This window comes from Schistocerca cancellata, chromosome 9 (assembly GCF_023864275.1).
Source record: "Schistocerca cancellata isolate TAMUIC-IGC-003103 chromosome 9, iqSchCanc2.1, whole genome shotgun sequence".
Classification (NCBI taxonomy): Eukaryota; Metazoa; Arthropoda; class Insecta; order Orthoptera; family Acrididae; genus Schistocerca; species Schistocerca cancellata.
Genome location: NC_064634.1, coordinates 262,246,515 through 262,265,829, shown reverse-complemented (window position 1 = coordinate 262,265,829; position 19,315 = coordinate 262,246,515). Strand labels below are relative to the sequence as shown.

Sequence of the window (19,315 nt, the reverse complement as noted above, 5' to 3'; positions counted from 1 at the left end):
ATACGAGGCCGTTAAGATCCAGCACGGCGTTCCGTATTACCTTCCTGAACCCACCAATTCCATATTCTGCTAACAGTCATTGGATCTCGCCCAACGCAAGCATCAGTGTCCGATACGATAAACTGCAATCGCAATAGGCTATAATCCGACATTTATCAAAGTCGGAAACGTGATGGTACGCCTTTCTCTTCCTTACACGAGGCCTCACAACGTTTCACCAGGCAACGCTGGTCAACTGCTGTTTGTGTATGAGAAATCGGTTAAACCTTTCCTCACGTTAGCACGTTCGGACCCTTGTGTGAATGCTCTGAAAAGCTAATCATTTGCATATCACAGCATGTTCTTCCTGTCGGTTAAAGTTCGCGTCTGTAGCACGTCATCTTCGTGGTGTAGCAATTTTAATGGCCAGTAGCGTATGAGATTTCCTTTAAAACAATGCGAGACCTGTATTCATGTATTGGGAGACAACTGGATGCTTGTTTTAATACCAACGGCATTCCTGCACCATAATACGTGACGCAATATGTTGCGTGTGTGATATTTCCACATTTCTGACCACCCTGTGTAACGGTCCAGAACGTATGGAGTTTCAAACGGAACTATGTTGATTTAGGATCATGTAGTTGCGACTTGGATATTCGCCAACAAGGGAAACAGAGTCGCAAAACATGAACAATAGTAACTCAGATCGCCCCATTTCCAGAGTATTATTTTTAATCTGTAATTTCTTATCAGAACTGCAAAGGAGGCATATCACTGTATTTCTCTCACCGTTCCTCAGAAGAGGCTTCTAATGAAAGTGCTTGGGCTTGCCTATGGACTATCGTCGACGTTGTGCCACTAGATTTGTGATTTCCTGCAAGAAAGGTAACTGTTCGTAGTAATTGATGGGAAGTCATCTCTTAAAACCGAAGTGATGTCCAGGGTTCCACATCGAACTGTCACAGGCCCTCGCTGTTCCTTATCTATATAAAACGTTTAGAGACCATCTGAATAGCCCTCTCATATGATGGTACTGTCGTTTACACTCTAGTGAGATAACCAGAATATCAAAACTAATTGCAAAATGATTTAGACAACAGATGTACATGATGCGAAAGGTGGAAACTGAAGCTAAACGACAAAAAGTGAGGTCCTCCACATGAATACTAAAAATATTACGTTAAATTTCGGTTACACAGTAAATCATACAAATCTAAAGATTATCTGTTCAACTAAATACCTAGGGTTAACAGCTACGAACAGTTTGAAGTGGAACCATCCCATATTGAATGTTGTGGGGTAGGTTGCCAAGGTACTGCACTTTATTGGCAGAACGCTTAGCTGATGCAACAAATCAATTGAAGAGACTGTCTACACTGTGCTTCCCTTTCCTCTTCTAGAGAACTGCTACGTGGTATGCGCTCCTTTCCGGATATGATTGATGGTAGACATCACAAAGGTTCAAAGAACGGCAACTTGTTTTGTGTTATCGTTAAAAAAGGTTTGGGATGGCAATCAGTAAAATAAAGGCGGTTTTCGTCGCCTTAAGATCTGTTCACGGAAAGTGAACCAACAACGTGCTCCACGGGATGAGAAAATATTTGGGGTGATTAGACCATCGCGATAAAATAAGGAAAATCAAAGCTCGCAAGGAAAGATTTGGTCTTTCACCTTTTGCGCATGCTACTCGAGAGAGGATTAGTCGGGAAATAGTCTGAAAGTGGTTCTATGAATGCACTGCCATACATTCATGTGCGAATTGCTGACTAAGCATGTAGCTGTAGATGTAATTATGGATGTTGATACATCTTTACAATCGCAAAAAGTACGATACTTATACTCCAAGTTCAGTCACTAACACAATTATGAAAAGGCATTGCTCTCGAGCTTAAAAGCTGATTTACGAAGTACTGTAAGATATAGGAAACTGTTTGTGTATAAAAGATAATAACGATTTTCTGTAAAATTATTACTGTAAATGAATACTGAACACCATTAACATGTCATAAATGTTAATTGTTATTCCTTTACAACAACACAAAGTATTTCATTCTCTTGTTAGAGGACGACCACGTCAAAATACATAACATTATTTTCAAATGTTCAATAGCCAAAAGGATATGTTAACCAGTTTTAGAATCTCCTGTGTTAGAAACCTTTACAAATCATTTGCGTATGCGCTGGGCGTAGAGGATTTTTACAGGTTTCTAAAACTGATTTATGGCTCAGTGTTCAGCATACTTCTTAACTAAGATCTTGCAGTCGAGTTCAACAGAAATCAAACTGCTCTGGAAAAGATCAGAGCTCTTTGATTAACCCACATCTACAGAGAAGTAAAAGGAGTATTGCAAAGACCTTTTGGTCTTGTAACCACTCTAATGTTGCACATCCGTAGGAGCTTTCGTTTGAAGCGTTTGGGCAACAAAATAGACATCCACAGAGGACTGGTTCTTTGACGGGGAGTCAAGACCGTAATCATGAGACTAGCAGGGAACGCTCTTACCAATTGAGCTCTACAGGCACTACTCACGATTAGCTCCAGTACCTATCTCACGTTCCAAACGTCACAGGCGGAAAGGATTCTACTTATGTGCCAGTCAACCACACGGCTTAATATGGCAGGAAATTTAAAAACAGCGCACAGCCCTCTTCAAAGTGATTCTCGCTTCCGGACTCGGAACTTTGTAATTTACAGGCAATCTCAACTGAATCTCCTCGTGGTCAGAGGGCTTTAGTCATTCCAACCTCGTTTCGAGGAAATCAATAAAATCGAAATTACGCTTAAGCCAATCTTTTTTTTCTCCTGAAAAAATATCAGTAATGCATAATATCGATGTAAATACACACATCAGAAAAAGTTTTGCATCACTTCGGTTCTGAGAGTCCCGGAACCTGTACAGAAAATTGGAATAGAGATAACATAAACATCATTTCCGCTCTTTTTATTGCTCATGAATACCACACATTGCTTCTTGTACCACCATACAGCGAGACCTTCAGACATGGTGATCCAGATTGCTGTACACACCAGTACCTCTAATAGCCAGTAGCACGTCCAAGAGGACGTGCTACTGGCTATTAGAGGTACTGGTGTGTACAGCAATCTGGATTGATGCAAGATGTGCACGATGTAGGCGCGAGTTGTCGTCCATGAATACGAAAGCCTCGCCATCATGCTGGCGATACGGTTGCACTATCGGTCGGAGGATGGCATCCAAGTATCGTACAGCCGTTACGGCGCCTTCCATGAGCACCAGCGGCGTACGTCGGCCCCATGTAATGCCACCCGAAGACAGCAGGGAACGTCCAACTTGCTGCACTCGCTGGACAGTGTGTCTAAGGCGTTCAGCCTCACCGGGCTCCTCCATACACGTCTCCGGCGATTGTGTGGTTGAAGGCATATGCGACACACATCGGTGAAGAGAACATGATGCCAGTCCTGAGCGGCACATTCGGCATGTTGATGGGCCCATCTATAACGCGCTGTATAGTGTCGTGGTTGCAAAGATGGACCTCGACTTGGACGTTGGCAGTGAAGTTGCGCATTATGCAGCCTATTGCGCACAGTTTGAGTCGTACCACGACGTCCGGTGCCAGCACGAAAAGCATTATTCAACTGGTGGCGTTACTGTCAGGGTTCCTCCGAGCCATAATCTGTATGTAGCGGCCATCCACTGCAGTATTAGACCTTGGACGGCCTGAGCGAGACATGTCGTCGACAGTTCCTGCTTCTCCGTATCTCCTCCATGTCCGAACAACATCGCTTTCGTTCACTCCGAGACGCCTGAACACTGCCCTTGTTGAGAGCCCTTCCTGGCATAAAATAACAATGTCTACGCAACCGAACCGCGGTATTGGCCGTTTAAGCATGGTTGAACTACAGACAACACGAGCCCTTTACCTCCTTCTGGTGGAATGACTGGAACTGATCGGCTGACGGACCCCCTCCGTCTAATAGGCGCTGCTCATGCATGGTTGTTTACATCTTTGGGCGTGTTTTATGACACCTATGAACAGTCAAAGCAACTGTGTCTGAAATAGAATATCCACAGTCAACGTCAATCTTCAAGAGTTCTGGGAATCTGAGTGATGCAAAAGTTTTTTTTGTATGTGTGTATCAGGGTTCGTTCCACGTAGTGAAAAACAAAAGATATCCACATACAGATGACTGAGGTCCTTTTAAGCATGTTTCATGATATCCTGTAGTATTACTCGTAGATCCACCACTTTGCTTTCGGCTTTTTATTTTCGAAGTTCGAGGCTTTATTGTGAAAAACTCACATAAAATTTATGATTCATAGTATCGGCTATCGTCGGCCATCTTTCGGACAGCGCAGGAATCCGGAGGTGGAAGAACTGGATGAATTTTGAGGAGATCCATGAGTCGATACAGATTCGCACTTGTTCATATGACAGACTAGGCCGTGTGCCATTGATCGAAAAATGAGTTGTCAGGGGGAGCAATGTCTAGAGCATATGGTTGGTAGGCACGTCAACATGAGGTCGAGCACTGCAAAATCATCTCTTCTTGTCTGTCGCCGTATTGTGGCCGTTTGTCTTTCGGTGCTCAGCTCAAATGCATGTTGCATTCGACAACGATCTCCTGTGATTGTTTCCATCGGTTTCAGCAGCGTCGAAAACCTTCTCTATTCCACCACCATCTCTGGTCTTACCTAGCATTTTATGAGCCTGAGGTGCAGATTTCTTCACATTAAAGTAGGAATGAAAATTTCCCACAAACAACGATAACGTGATTATTGTGTGACACTTGTGTGATTATTGTGTGACACTTGTGGCCTACTACATGCACCACCACTGCCGTCTATTGCAGAATAACGAAATCTAAGTTGGAGACCTAGTAGCCACTGCCTTTTCTCTTGATAAAAGCGTTCAACAGTGGCTTTAAAGTTGTAGACCTAATAGTCACTGTTTTTCTCTTGAAAATTGCGGCCACCACTGGCTTTAATAATAACCAGTTCTTAAAAATGTATCACAAAATTTCTGTGATACTATACGTAAAATGCACCCTGTTACTGATAAGAAAATTGATTCCCTTATCTCTTGGAATACTTGTGTTGCAAGTCTCTACTGAAACATAATCTTCCTGTGAAACCTCTGTCCTCAAGTCTTGAGATCAGCCTGCCGGTGTGGCCGAGCGGTTCTAGGCGCTTCACTCTCGAACCGCGCGACCGCTTAGGTCGCAGGTTCGGATCCTGCCTCGGGCATGGATGTGTGTGATGTCCTTAGCTTAGTTAGATTTAAGTAGTTCTAAGTTCTAAGGGACCGATGACCTCAGATGTTAAGGGCCATAGTGCTAAGAGCCATTTGAACCATTTTGAGCGTTGAAGTCAAGTAATCGCATTAATTTCTGTGACAATAAACTTTTGGCCTTTGCTGGAATTTGTTATGAGGTTTGTTTCTTCGTGTATCGTATAGAACGTGTCATGCTTTTTAAGTTTTATTGTGATTATGCTGGAATTCCTGTGACGTCAATAACGTCACAGGAATAACGTCGGTACAGCATGATTATTGTCGAAATATAAGTAGAATTCATTGACCGATGAAGGAGCTGGCTCTGAGCACTATGCGACTTAACTTCTGAGGTCATCAGTCGCCTAGAACTTAGAACTAATTAAACCTAACTAACCTAAGGACATGATACACATCCATGCCCGAGGCAGGATTCGAACCTGCGACCGTAGCGGTCGCCCGGTTCCAGACTGTAGCGCCCAGATGAAGGAACTCTTTGCAGAAACTTGTACAGGAAATTGCATACTTTGTTGAGACATTGTTTTCCATATCCTTCATTATACATCCTGTTTTATTATTTTTTTAACGTCATGAATACTGACACATAATATCTGTCTTGGGCAAGAGTCTGTGGAATTTGGATATTTTGCATGTACTAGTAGCATGCACACGACCCGTCTATCCTTTTAGCTTCTTCTGCAAGCTAAGTATAAAATTTTTGCGAACTTCTCTTGTGAACCATGGTGAGGGCTTCTCGTTTTCACCTTCCGCTCTTCACTTCTGCAGCAGAAGTCTTTTTCAGGGCGTCGGAAATGCAAATTTAAATTTTCCTTGTAAAATTTTGCATGTGACATTTAGCTGGGGTGTTAGTTCTTAAACAACTTGTATATTTCTAGAACATTGAGTCTGGCATATTAATGTTTTATGTCCTTTCCAGGTTAATGACTCCATTTTAGTGGAAAACTTTCAGTGTTTCGTCAGGTATGCTTCTCCTCTTGTTTCTGATGGATGGGCTCCATTGACATGATAGATAAGCTTCGGCCACTGACTGAATTCTTATACCAAATAGCATGGTTTCTGTAGCATCTTTCCTAGAATAACAAAGAATTTGACTGAGTGCCTGCTAGCATTAGGAGATGCGACTACCCTTCAGCAACACGTCATTGTGCTTACCTTCATTTTGGATATTTGCTGGCTGAGGCTCTTTTAACCGGTGGTGATTCAATTGGGATTTGAATATTTGTTCGAGTCGCAAATGATCCTTTGCCAGTAGGAAGCTACGGAGCGTCGACAACCTTTCACATGTATGTTATTTTGGTTTCCAGAACAAAGACTGGTTTGATGCAGCTCTCCATGCTACTCTATCCTGTGCAAGCCTCTCCATCTCCAAATAATTACTGCAACCAACATCCTTCTGAATCTGCTTTCTGTATTCATCTCTTTATCTTCTTCTAGGACCCCCACTACCTCCCCCACCACAAACACACAATTATCTCCATAACTAAGTTGGTGATTCACTGATGTTAAGTATATGTCCTATCAACCGAGCCCTTCTTCTGATGAGATTAAGCCACTGATTTCTTTTCTGCCCATTTCTTTTTAGAACCTCCTAGTTAGTTACATGCTGTACCCACCCAACCTTCAGCATTCCTCTTGTACGGTTTTGAGGTCAGAACAACAACTGTGTAAGCTGTAAATAATTTTGGTTTAATCTTGCAATCTTATCACATAAATACACGCAATTACACAGTTTACATTGTGACAATGTTACGACAGTAGTCAAACGAACGCATCTCGTCCTCACAAAGTGAAATAATCCTAAACACAACAATGGTACATTTTAACTACAAGTTTCTTTACAAAATTATTCTTATGACTACGTCATGATGTTGGCCAGTACTACGATAAATCATCCGTTTCCGGTTCAAAGTTTGGTACTGTTTAGGATGACAATCTAGTCTACGGAAGATGGTTAGTTTTATGACAAGTTGAGCAAAAGATTACCCAAGGTCGCTCGAGTTTACAGTGGACACAAGCTGGTGAAACAACAAGTTTATGCCTCTGCTCGCGGTATTTACATTAGCTGCGATGAGCCATCATCTGCATCGCGGCTCTCGTCCTCTGAAATTCCTATGTAAACTAATTAATAATTTTCTAATTTTTTTCAGTAGAAACTCCCCCTATGTTTCTCGTTATGTGGGAAAACATGTACTCATTCTTAGTCTTGGAATATGTCGATATGCACGCGCATGGCTGGAGCAGCATGCTTATTAAAATGTCCTCTCAGTCCTTGCAAGAACAATAAAACTAACGGGCTGGTTCGTTTCTCCCCGGCTGGAGCTCTTGTCTTTCTCCTGGCCCCACCCGAAATCTTTCGTTCTCCACGTCACGGCTTTTTTCGACCAACATGAGCGTTCCTCTTATTTTGTGGACACTCTCTCTGCCAATCTCAAGTGCCCTACCATTGAACTGCGTTGAAATCACGGCGCTTTACTCCTTCCTAGTTTCCGCCTATCGGACGTTTTGTGCCCGCTCCAGACTCCTAAAAGTTACATGCGGACATCACACGTATACCATTCACTGTTCACGTGATCAACTGTCCCACTGGTTTTGTTCGTATACATTTGGAATTCCAAAACGCAGTTTTCTAAAGCTTAGTTTTGTCCTACTTCTGGTGGCCCGTTACTTGTTCTCCAGTACGCGTCACCTGTCCGGTCTCTGACTCCTGCCACAGGACGCCCCCAAGAGCTTTTCGTGGTGTCTCCCATAGTGCAGCCTCTGCATCTGCCCGCACTTGCTTCCACACAATACGTTTCCTCTCGCTGCTTGTTTCACCTTCTGCTAATTGACATGGATTATATAGGAGCGGTGTGTCAATACTGTCGATTGAGTGTCATCCCTTTTGCATTACATACTTATAGGCAAATCTGCTCATTACCGCCGAAGTAAGTTTGGTGTCATATTCACCTTCCTGTTACGATGTATAATGCTCTTATGTAAGGTGCGAAACTGACCTTCATTAATTCTGCCTTCTTACACTCTGTACCATCACATTTCAAAAGTTTTTATTTTCTTTTTGTCTGAACTTTTTATCATCTGTGTTTCATTTCCATACATGTCTGCACTCCACTCAAACACTTTCACAAAACATTTTCTACCACTTAAATTTACAGTAGATAATACGAGCTTTCTCTTCTTCAGAAACACTTTTCTGGCTATTGCCAGTCTACATTTTATATCCTCTATGCCTTGGCCATCATCAGTTATTTTGCTTCCCAAATAGCAAACCTCATCTACTACTTTAAGTGTATCGTTTCCTTAGGTAATTCCCTCAGCATTATGTGATTTAATCCGATTACATTCCATTACCCTTGTTTTGCTTTTGTTGATGTTTGTCTTGTATCCTCTTTTCAAGACAGTGTCCATTCCGTTCAACTGCTCCTCCAAGTCATTTGCTGTCTCTGATGGAATTATAATGCCATCGGAGAACCTCAAATTTCTTCTTGAAGGACTTCAATTTATTCCCCAAATTTTTCTTTGGTTGCTTGTTCAGTGTGCCGATTGAATAATATCGGGGATAAGCTGTAACCGTGTCTCTCGCTTCTCAATCATTGCTTCGCTTTCATGCCCCTTGACGTTTATAACTGCCGTCTGGTTTCTGTACTAATTGTAAATAGCCTTTCACTCCCTGTATTTTTCCCCTGCTACCTTCATAATGTCAAAATAAATATTCCAGTCAACACTGTCAAAATATATCTCTAAGTCCACAAATTTATAAACCTAAGTTTGCCTTTTCTTAACCCATCTTAAGGGACGCCATAGGTAAGTATTGCCTCGTGTGTTCCTAAGCTATTCGCTGAAGTCGGCTTCTACTAATTTCTCCATTCTTTCCTAAAGAATTCGTGTTAGCATTCAGCAAACCATGATTTATTAAACTAGCAGTTCAGTAATACTGACACATGTCAGTTTCTTGAAGTCTGAGAGTATTTCGCATGTCTAATATATCTTGTGCACCAGGTGGAATATTTCTGTCACGCGCGTAAGACTTGAAAATTTGTTCCAAATTGACCGACTCCTTCAGGATCGATTATTCCATTCCGTGACTCTTTTTCTCGTTGCAGCGAGGTGCCGTACATCTTCCGTGTGTCGTACCTCTGGTATATGCTGATGGGCCTGGTGGTGACGCTGGCGTCGGCGTTGCTGATCAGCTTCGTGACGGGGCGACGCGACCCTGCGACGCTGGACCCCCGCCTGGTGACCCCCATGATGCGCTGGGTGCTGCCCAAAGACAGCAAGAAGGCTGCGGCGCTGGCGGAGCGCGTCAGGGGCACGGTGCCCACGTACGAGGGCTACAAGGTACCACTTGTCTGGCACTGCTTAACCGCTGGGGCAGCGGGGGCGCTATTTCTCCTGACGTAGATATCGCACCAGGCGACTACACAAGCACTCTGCTTCAAAACATTATTCGCATTGGAAAATTATCGCAAATATTGGTATGTTTATCATTGTTTTCCACACAAAAACGCCATGACGCTATGAACTAGACATTTAGCACTATTTTTCGAAATAGTCGCCACCGACAGTGAGACATTTGTTCCGGCATGTAATCAGTTTGAAGAAACAACGCTGTTATGGCTGCGTACCCTGTGACGCAAGGAACAATTTCAGTCTGTTCCACCATAGCCTTGGTTTGCAAGTAACAGCCTGAGAGTGTGGAATTAAATGCAGGGAACTGTGAGAGTAGATGGGGAAAGATCGGTGTTGTAGACTGTATGATCCAATCTCCACAACCCCAAACGTTGAATCTCATCCAGTGTAAGCCTTAGTATGGGCGGTTTTTCTTTGTAGTCCAAGAGCACAACATCTTCACTCGGTAGCTCTGGTCTCTTCCGTCGAATGGTGGACCTAAGTATGGTGAGGGCGTCGCAGTAGCGTTTCATATTGATGGTCTCTTGCTGGAAGGAATCTAGGAGGATCACATCCTTTGCATGCCAGAACACTATGGCCATAAACTTTCCTGTGGAAGGTGGCACTTTCAGTTTATTCGTCACTGGCGAACTGGGGTGCTTCCACGTCATTCAGGCGGCCCTGGATGGGTGTATGATACGACACATTTGACGAGACATGAACTCTTCTCAATACATGTGTGTTTGTGGATGATGGACAAATTAGTCCCTTATGCTCATTCATACCGGATAATGGCACCTTAGCGTGACATTGGCAGACCACGTCCATCTGTCATCATGATGTGCCAAGAAAGCACACAAGCACAAATGATGGTGTCGTAGCAATGAGGCTCCAAGTGCAAGTGCCAGTGGGGTGAATGGCTCCATCTGGCCACCCTATATCACGGCAGCAGAGGGCGCTTGTGACACGAAACAGCTGGAGGCACGGCTCAGTTGGCTCGTACCATTGGGCCCACCAGGCCACACACAACTGCTGCCAGCGTCAGACGCCAACATTAACACCCATGAGGTGATATCGAGATGTGAAATCATACTGTGCAGTCTGGAACTGGTGGTTCAACAAGATAGTCAATGTGCAATGTGGCTTTCATCAGACCAGGAATCTATGCAAGTAGCTCTGTCGTCAAGCCTATTTTCATCCTGATAGATGGGAGGAGGCGCGGCATACTCATCACGAAGATGTAGAAGAAAGAACCCTATTAGGTTACCAATGGTGAAATAATCGTCCCGGTTGTAGTTCATGGTAAATTAAACGAGTGAGCCCAATTTATGGTACACCATAAAACTTCTAGACTCATCGAGCCACTGATGCACTTGATGCCTTGTATCATTTGAACAGAGGCAAAATCGTGACTAGTAAGATCACATGACACTAATCCAGTTTATGTGCTGCTTGGACCACTGAAGGCGTTCAGTTTTATAAACCATTGTGAAAGATGGCCTTCTGCAAGGCAAACGAGTCCAAAAGTACAGTGTCCGCAATTCCCTTCGGAATGCTTGCTCATAAACTGCTTGAGAGGGAGCTGAGTTCATTGACTGCAGCAGGCTCTGTTGTGTGTTCAAGCGAGTCTCGTTGATTAGGTGCAGATCCTCTCTATTGTGATCTGTTTACGGACTCTGTTGTTACAGTGTTACATGGCTGCGGCTGGTGGACCATTCATTGTAGAGATATTGCACAATGTGAGTTGATACGCCAACAAATCTTAAAACTTCATTCCCAGTGTCGTCATTTACACGTCCAAACACTGGAATCCATACACGCCATACATGCCATTCTTTCACGCCGTCATGAAGATGCATCTCATTTCACTTATTCCATGTGCCCAACTTGCACATACACAGCACTTCACTGCCATAACAAAAGCTCTGCATGTTCTGTCGTTCATATCTTAAACATTCTGCTATGCTATAGAATGTGTCAACAGGTTGCTTCTAACATGGAATAGTTCAAGAATAGTATTCCATATGTCGTTAGTGAACGGAAGTACGGTATGTAAGCTGACTTGCTGACTTTTTTATCATCAGAGTCAACAGTCGTTCACAGAGAAAATGGTGCAGAAGTAAAGTGTTCTACAAGATTTTTAATTTGTGACATCCAGTTGAAGTTATTTATTCATCAACATTAATGTTATCCACTTCCACGTAGTTCCAGTTAGAAATTACACACTTGCGCTAGCTCTCTTTCCAGACACTGAAATATTACTGAAACTTAGTCTTTAGCTCTCTCAGTGATGCTTTTCCAATTCTTTGTTCCATTTTGTTACAAAATAATTATTGGTCGATCTACGTAAACATGCAACATTTTCAACAGCTGATAACTAAATAAACATGCGATATGGGCACGACTATACAGATGCTTCTCAGACATGCTTATTAACACAACAACGAAAACATTCCACAATCAAGCTAAATTCTTGTCAATTATTGAACACACACCTCATACTCTCGAGACGCAAGAATAATATTGGTATGTATTTCTCTTATAACTCACTCTTTTCTTGTCGGCCATGTTATCACCTATAGTTACATTCCGTCCAGGAACGGTTGCGATTGTTATGAGGATTGTAGCCCCCTAGTAGCTCCGGTGTGCACTAAACACAGGGAGCAATCACCCGGGTAGTGCAGTGGAGTGCAGATGGGGATTTTGTAGGTTATAGGATCACTGATGGATCAACAGTCAATTGCCAACAGGAAACGAAAATTGGTAACCCACATTACGGTCAAAATAGAACTTTCGTCCCTGAAGATCGGAAAGAGAACATGTTAATATGATATTAGTGAACAGCAGAAGCATCCATGGTAAAGTTTCAGAATTATTAACGCTTTTGAAGGGTAATAAAGTACACACAGTATAAGCAAGAGAAATCTGCCTTAAACCAACAGTGAATAAAAACAAAATTATAATTTCATAATTGAATGTACTTCACAATTGTAGACTAGACGACAACCTCGGTAATATCTAGCAAGGTACAGGAGAACTCTAATGTAGAATAATCTGGGTACAGGTAAGCATGAAAGATGTATCAAATATGATAATTATGTGTTTCTATGGACAACCTGCCTCAGAAATTTTCCAGTTGTAGAATCAGAAAGTCATTGGTATAAAACTAGTACCAAAGACAGCGATCCATGTGAGATTGTTTCGGATATCGTACTGAAACTTACTTGGAGCAGATATAAATCAGATTAATGCTAATAATGTCTCAGATCTTCTTGCAACTTTCTTTCTAGAGCTTTTCGAATCAGTTACTGTACAAGAAGGTATTAGGGATCATAAGAATTTTGAGGCATTATTCTGTCATCGGAGTATACGAAAGCGTAATCCTCAACCGTAGTCAGTTTCGTCGAAGAGCAGAAGGCAGAATTAAAGCCAATAACGAGAGTAATGAATTCCCTACAGAATCCATAAGCTTTCGACAATTTCCGCCAATGTCTTCGTCAGAACAACTGACTGTCAAAACTGCTGCTTTGGTGGCCATACCTAGCCCAGACATGGCTTCCCGTTGGTCGGTGGTTCCGTCATGCTGTCATGCTGTCAAATGAATTGTGGCACCACACTACGATTCACCTGCAACACGTTAGCCTGTTCATTTAATTTAACCAACAACCGCAGAAATTCAACTAATTAATCAACACCAACAGTGGATAATCTCCATACACTTCTAAGAGTGGCTATTATCTGATTTCGCAACTCTCCACACGAGCTGTTAGCTGTCAGTTCATACCTTTCTTTCTCATACTGGTGCTAATATCCTCTTCCTCATTAGACCCACTCAAGGATGACATCTGCTATTGCAGGGGCAAAACTTTGACCAGCAATTTTTTAATTTCATCAAATACTGAGGATTTTACTGACAGTACGAATACCACGTATGCTATTTGCCAAATGGTCAAGCTTGGTCTGTGTTCAGAAAATAGGCCTTCGCCGTGGGAAAGAACTTCGAACCCTGATACATAATTCTGGAGGTCCCCCATTATATTTTTACGAAAGAGAATAGCTTCACTTAGCTCCCCCACTGGCTCAGATGAAATATTTCCTGGCTAAGTGAAGGCAACCCGCAAACGTTAACAGAATTTTCCCACGCTGCCTTCCTCATCTTTTCACATATACGAATTTCGTACAGAAGACAGGATTTTCTGAAGTGCTGACTTTCCTGCCTCGAACGGTACCAAGACTGAAACACAAAACAAGCAACGGCAGAACAAGACCCCGAAAGAAGAAAGACAAAATCAAATATAAAACAAAAATTTAGCGAACGATATGCTGCTACTAGTGTAGTGCAGTTTGTATCTTCGCACTCATGAAATCGCAACCACGGTCTGCTACCATTGAAAGAAGGTTTACAGGGCATAGGGCTGATAGGGAGGAAGCACTAAGTCTAAACTGAAGATACATAGAATTAATATTTATTTATTTATAAAACAAACATGAAACAGTCCGTCACTGGTGACTACATACACACTCTGATTTCCAGTTGCAGTTTTATAAAGGACATCTTCTAAATTTTCCGGCCTCACTGCCATTAAAAGTTGAAGATACAGCCACAGATCAGCAAATCAAATAACTCTAGAACAAAAGCAGCAGGTTTAATACAAATTTGTTTACCAAAACCCTTTAAAAATTGCCAGGAATCTAAGTTCAATAACATGAAAATTTAACTTCAAATACTTGGTTTCAATTTGTTTTACAAGCTAGCTAAAACTCTCAAATCTTCCTTCAGATTTACTGCAATCACTAAGACTTACTGGCAACATATTAGCAAAAGAATCTAAAAACAATGAAAATGGATTACAGAGTTGTTGAACTTGACAGGCCACAAACGGCATAGGCCATTATGTTAATTCGATAACGCGACCTGAGGCAACGCCATAGGCAGTACAGATAGACTAACAACAGCTTGATCTAAAACACAGAGAAATGATATTAGTACAAGGCTCACTTAAAAAAGTTACTATATATATATATATATATATATATATATATATATATATATATATATATATATATATATATATATATATATATATGAGAGGGAGGCGCTAAGGCGCTGGTAGTAAGTATTCAAACACATCTCTGGAAGTTGATTTTATATCAAAACCTCTACCTTTCCTTTAAAACATTAAACTAAGAGAAATATGCTGTAACTGCTTGGAAGGAATCGATTCAGTTAACTTCATGAAGATCTCACACCGAAAGAAGAAATGGCCTTTAATACATTATTAAAAGCCCTTACTATGACTAACATTTCTACCTAATCTTTGATGTCCCCATAAATCAGAAAACGGTCAAATATTTTAAACCATACAAGCACACTACCAGAGCAATTGAACAACCTGGACGAGGCACTAAGCTGGCAACACAGCTAGTATCAGTCAATATGATTTCAACGCCATAAACGCGCTTCATGGGCAGATCTGCAGTAGCAAGGCAGCGCAGCATTTAACACAATCTCGAGTGGGCAACAGCAAAGGCACAGGATAGCAGCAAGCACTGCACCACCCCCAGCACAGGTCACGGTGCGTACCGAGGCAACAAACAGCCCACGAAGAGCGACAGCGTCTGCTTCGTGACCACTGCCAAACTCGAGGTCCATTACAAGGAAGACCCCCGGCAGCGACGTCCAATACAGCCGCGCCGCCACTGCTCCTCCGCTTTACCAGCTCACCCCCCGTGGCCCGTCACGTCCTCTTTCTAAACTGCGGCCAACCAATCCCAGCGTTCCAACCAAACCTCAGCGCCCGTGCAGAAAAACCCCCAGGGGGTTACGCATCAAAGTAAGGGTAAATCATTTACAATCTACAGTAGTTTAACTTTCTGAACACTCGATGCAGTGACGACTACACTGTCTCTTAGTTTGGAAAACTGATTTTACTCTAAACTTTAAACACTACAACAATTAGCAAAATTAACTGTTGAAATAAAGGCTCTCAGTTCTGGGTTCACACACGAATAAACACGTACTAGGAATAGGAACCTAACATACAGTAGGTAACGTGATGTAAGTCAATCACGTATGCCAGACATACATAGATTAACTTGATGATCTTATCTCGCTATTGGCTGTGAGACATCGTTTGATACTTTTTCCAGCTGGGGAGCCAGTCTCTCTATTTGACACCACTTCAGCGACTTGTAGGTCTTTGTGATTAAGATGAGATGCAATGATTGAAGAAAATCTCCAATCCGGATGAGAATCGAATCTGGGACTTTATGCTAACCACTAGATACGAGCTGTGTACACTACTTTAATACTTCCATTAATCAGCTGCCTCAGAAAACAATGGTTCGTTTAATATAACACCGCTAATAACAGTAATATGCACTTACTGGTGATAGAGAAAAAATACAAAGGAAGCCACAACATGCCACATTGTCACACACAATTGCATTTCCTCCTCAGACTCGTTTAAGATAATTTGGGGGTAATTTAGCCTAACTCTCCAAACTATTTGTCTACTTCGAGACTAATGACAGTCCTATAGTTGGTGTACTCACTCTCATTTATTCACCATTTCCTTTTTCGCGTTTCTACCTCCTAGGCTGTGAGGGACTTGCCGCCACCTCTTGCTATCAATTGCATTTCTGATCCCCTATGTATGAACCATCGAGGTTTGACAGAATGCTTCTCAGTTTTACATACAAAAAGAAATATGTCTCCAAATAACAGCTGTGTAATAAATCGGCAAATATGTAAGTGCACAAAATTAATAACACAGTAATATTTACATAAATGACACATGCCTTTTTCCTGTGGTTTCACCTGGTACGCATTCGACAAATATGTTAAACACACCAACTTCTCACTCACTCTGTGTCCTCCTCTTCCTCCACATCCCTGTCCACCTCATCCTCTCATCCCCATCCGTCTTCCTCCTCCTCCCCACTTCATCTCCTCCATCTCTCTTTGACCATGTCCTCCATCCCTCTCTCTCTCTCTCTCTCCTTTCCTCTAACCATATCTTCCTCCCCCCCTCCCTATGAACATATTCTCCTTTTCCACCATCTTTATATCCCTGTCTCCTACCTTTTCCACTTGCTCACTACCCCTCTACACCTTCCACCTACATATTCATACCCCATGACTCCTGTCTCTCTACACTTTCTGCTCCCCATCACTATGTTCATTCTCTCCTCTATCCATCTCAATCTGTCCCCATGCATGGTCATCAGCACTTGTATCCCCTGCAGCACAGTTCAATAAAACACGCCAATACTGTTCCAACAACGTCTGTTCTGCATGGGAAGGCACATCAGGGTCTTGAAAATAATTCTTGTGTCCCTGATGTACAGACCACCATGCAAAGCAGGTTGATGAAAAAGGCCGATACTACACCAACACAACACAATTTTCATGCACGGCTGCGTAAATATCAGAGCCAAGAAAACCGTTTCTTGCCCCTCACATCTATGATGCCCTGCAGAACACGTTCATTTTGCAGTCTAATACTGTTTCCTCACAACATGATTGTTGTGAAGGACAGCAGAGATAAGTATCAGTAATGTTCGATAATAGACATACAATATTGCAACCATGGACAAATAAGTGCTGAGCAATGGTGTGAGAGATTATGTTAAAAAATTAGTTCAAAAGCAAAGAGAACTTTGTCACTGATTAATTCAGCATCTAATTGAGAAATGAATTCTGAACAAAAAAAGGAAATTTACTTTAGGAGAGCAATGCGAGAAGTATTGAAAGTATCTGGCAGTAAAATTTAGGCAACCAACCTGACTAAAGAGCGTAAGAAACCTTCGTCGTATATAAAGTCATTACATGGACCGAAATCATTTATTCAGTCACTCAGTGACCATAATGACGCCGAAACGGAAGGACAGAGAGAAGGCCAAAACCTGAATTCAGTATTCCGAAATTGTTTTACCGCGGAAGGTCGTCCGCTAGGGCCGAAATGGCAGCGTACTAGATAAGTGATTACAGGAAAGAAAATTAACTACAGTCGCTCAGAGCTTCCCGTGAGAGTCTACAGAGATTACGCGAGAGACATTTGTCCCCTTCGTTTATCGTAAGGTGCTTGACCAAAGAAAGGTACCAAGGATTGCACGAAAGCTCATGTCGTTGCTGTTGTTAAGAAGGGTTGTGAAACTAATGCACGTAATTACACGCCTACATCACTGACGTCAGTCTGTCGTAGAAATAAGGCACATTTTCTATGCTCATGCACCATGACGTTTCAGGAGAACAGAAATATCCTTTATCAAAGCGAACATGTATTCCGTCAAGACAGATCTTGAGAAACACATCTCACTTTGTCCATCCATGATATCAGAGCGTTGCAGAGAAAGACGCTCAAATGGATGCCACTCTCCCTGACTTGTGGAAAGCGCGTGATATTGCTTCGCACTATTGTTTGGTGAACAAAATACAATATCGGACCAGACTTGTCGGTACATTCACAGATTTCTTATAAATAGAACTCAATATATTTTTATTAATGGGACGAAATAGATAGATTTAAAGGTAATCTCGCGAGTACTCCAAAGGGAGTGCTTTAGAGCTATTACAGCCTGCAGTACATTTAAAGGACCTATTGGATAACGTCAGCGGCTCCAGGAGGATTTTGGCAGACGATGCTGTTTGTTATAGGATTTGAAACGTCAGAAGACTGAAACACAGTAATACGAGCGGGTGATCGACGATTGGTATAAGGACGGGCATTTGAACCTGAACGTAATAAATGTAGCCAGTCTGTGATCACAAAGCATTTACATCATCACTGAATAAAAATAAAAGTACCAAGATATTTCTTCTTTGCAAGAGTGACAGATACAGATGTCAGTTTAGTTGAGCGACCAACGCAAACAATTCATCTCCGGGACCTAAAATGTTGAGTGTCAGTTGACATGCAAAGCAAACACCAGGATGACGTATTTGTTTGGTGACCATGTCGCCTAACATTTTTTTTTTGAGAGCTTTCCGTATTTCACGACCACATGTAAGCGTACTGCAAATGTATTATTATACAGTAACCTTCTTCCTCTGTTTTCAGGCTGTGAAGATGCAGATTATCCTTGCTGACAATGAAAAGGCGAAAGAAGCCAAAGAAGAACCGTGAAGTCTCATCTACATACTGTGCGTCTCCCTCAGAAGCAGAGCGTAATGACGCAAAAGGACGGACACCTACTGCAGGAGCGCAGAAAACTGTGCTAGACTGTCTCACAACGAAGAACTGTTAATTTATTACATTTACTGGACGCATATCACCCCTGATTAATATGTATCCACTGCAATATAATAACATGAGTTAATATGTATCCTGGGACTGTCTCTCAACGTGAGGAAATATACAACTGAGTTTTGTACGCTGTTGAGAGAATGAAATGTAATAAACCAATAACACAGTTTGACCATGATAGTTTTTATCTTGAGTTCATTTCTATTGCCCAAACATGTCATTCATGAAGTACGACATGGTGCTCGTTCTGCACATGAAGTTTGAAATGGGACATAACTGGAATATGGAATAACAGAATTAATCTTATCTGATACGTGGAGGACATGTAATGGCACTCCGTCATCAGGCCACAAGTGGTCCATCGGGACCATCCGACCGCCGTGTCATCCTCAGATGAGGGTGCGGATAGGAGGGGCGTGTGGTCAGCA

General features: G+C 42.2%; 1 protein-coding gene across 1 annotated transcript in view; it reads left to right on the top strand.

Annotated features, from left to right (window-relative positions):
• LOC126100621 (sodium-coupled monocarboxylate transporter 1-like) overlaps positions 1-19,046 on the top strand; it is a 206,607-nt gene extending 187,561 nt beyond the window's left edge. Inside the window, exons 14-15 of the mRNA XM_049911247.1 lie at positions 9,354-9,588; positions 18,702-19,046. Of these exons, the coding sequence (XP_049767204.1) occupies positions 9,354-9,588; positions 18,702-18,767 (301 nt within the window). The 3' untranslated portion in view covers positions 18,768-19,046. The remainder of the gene's footprint in view (positions 1-9,353; positions 9,589-18,701) is intronic.
• Positions 19,047-19,315: the final 269 nt, after the last annotated feature.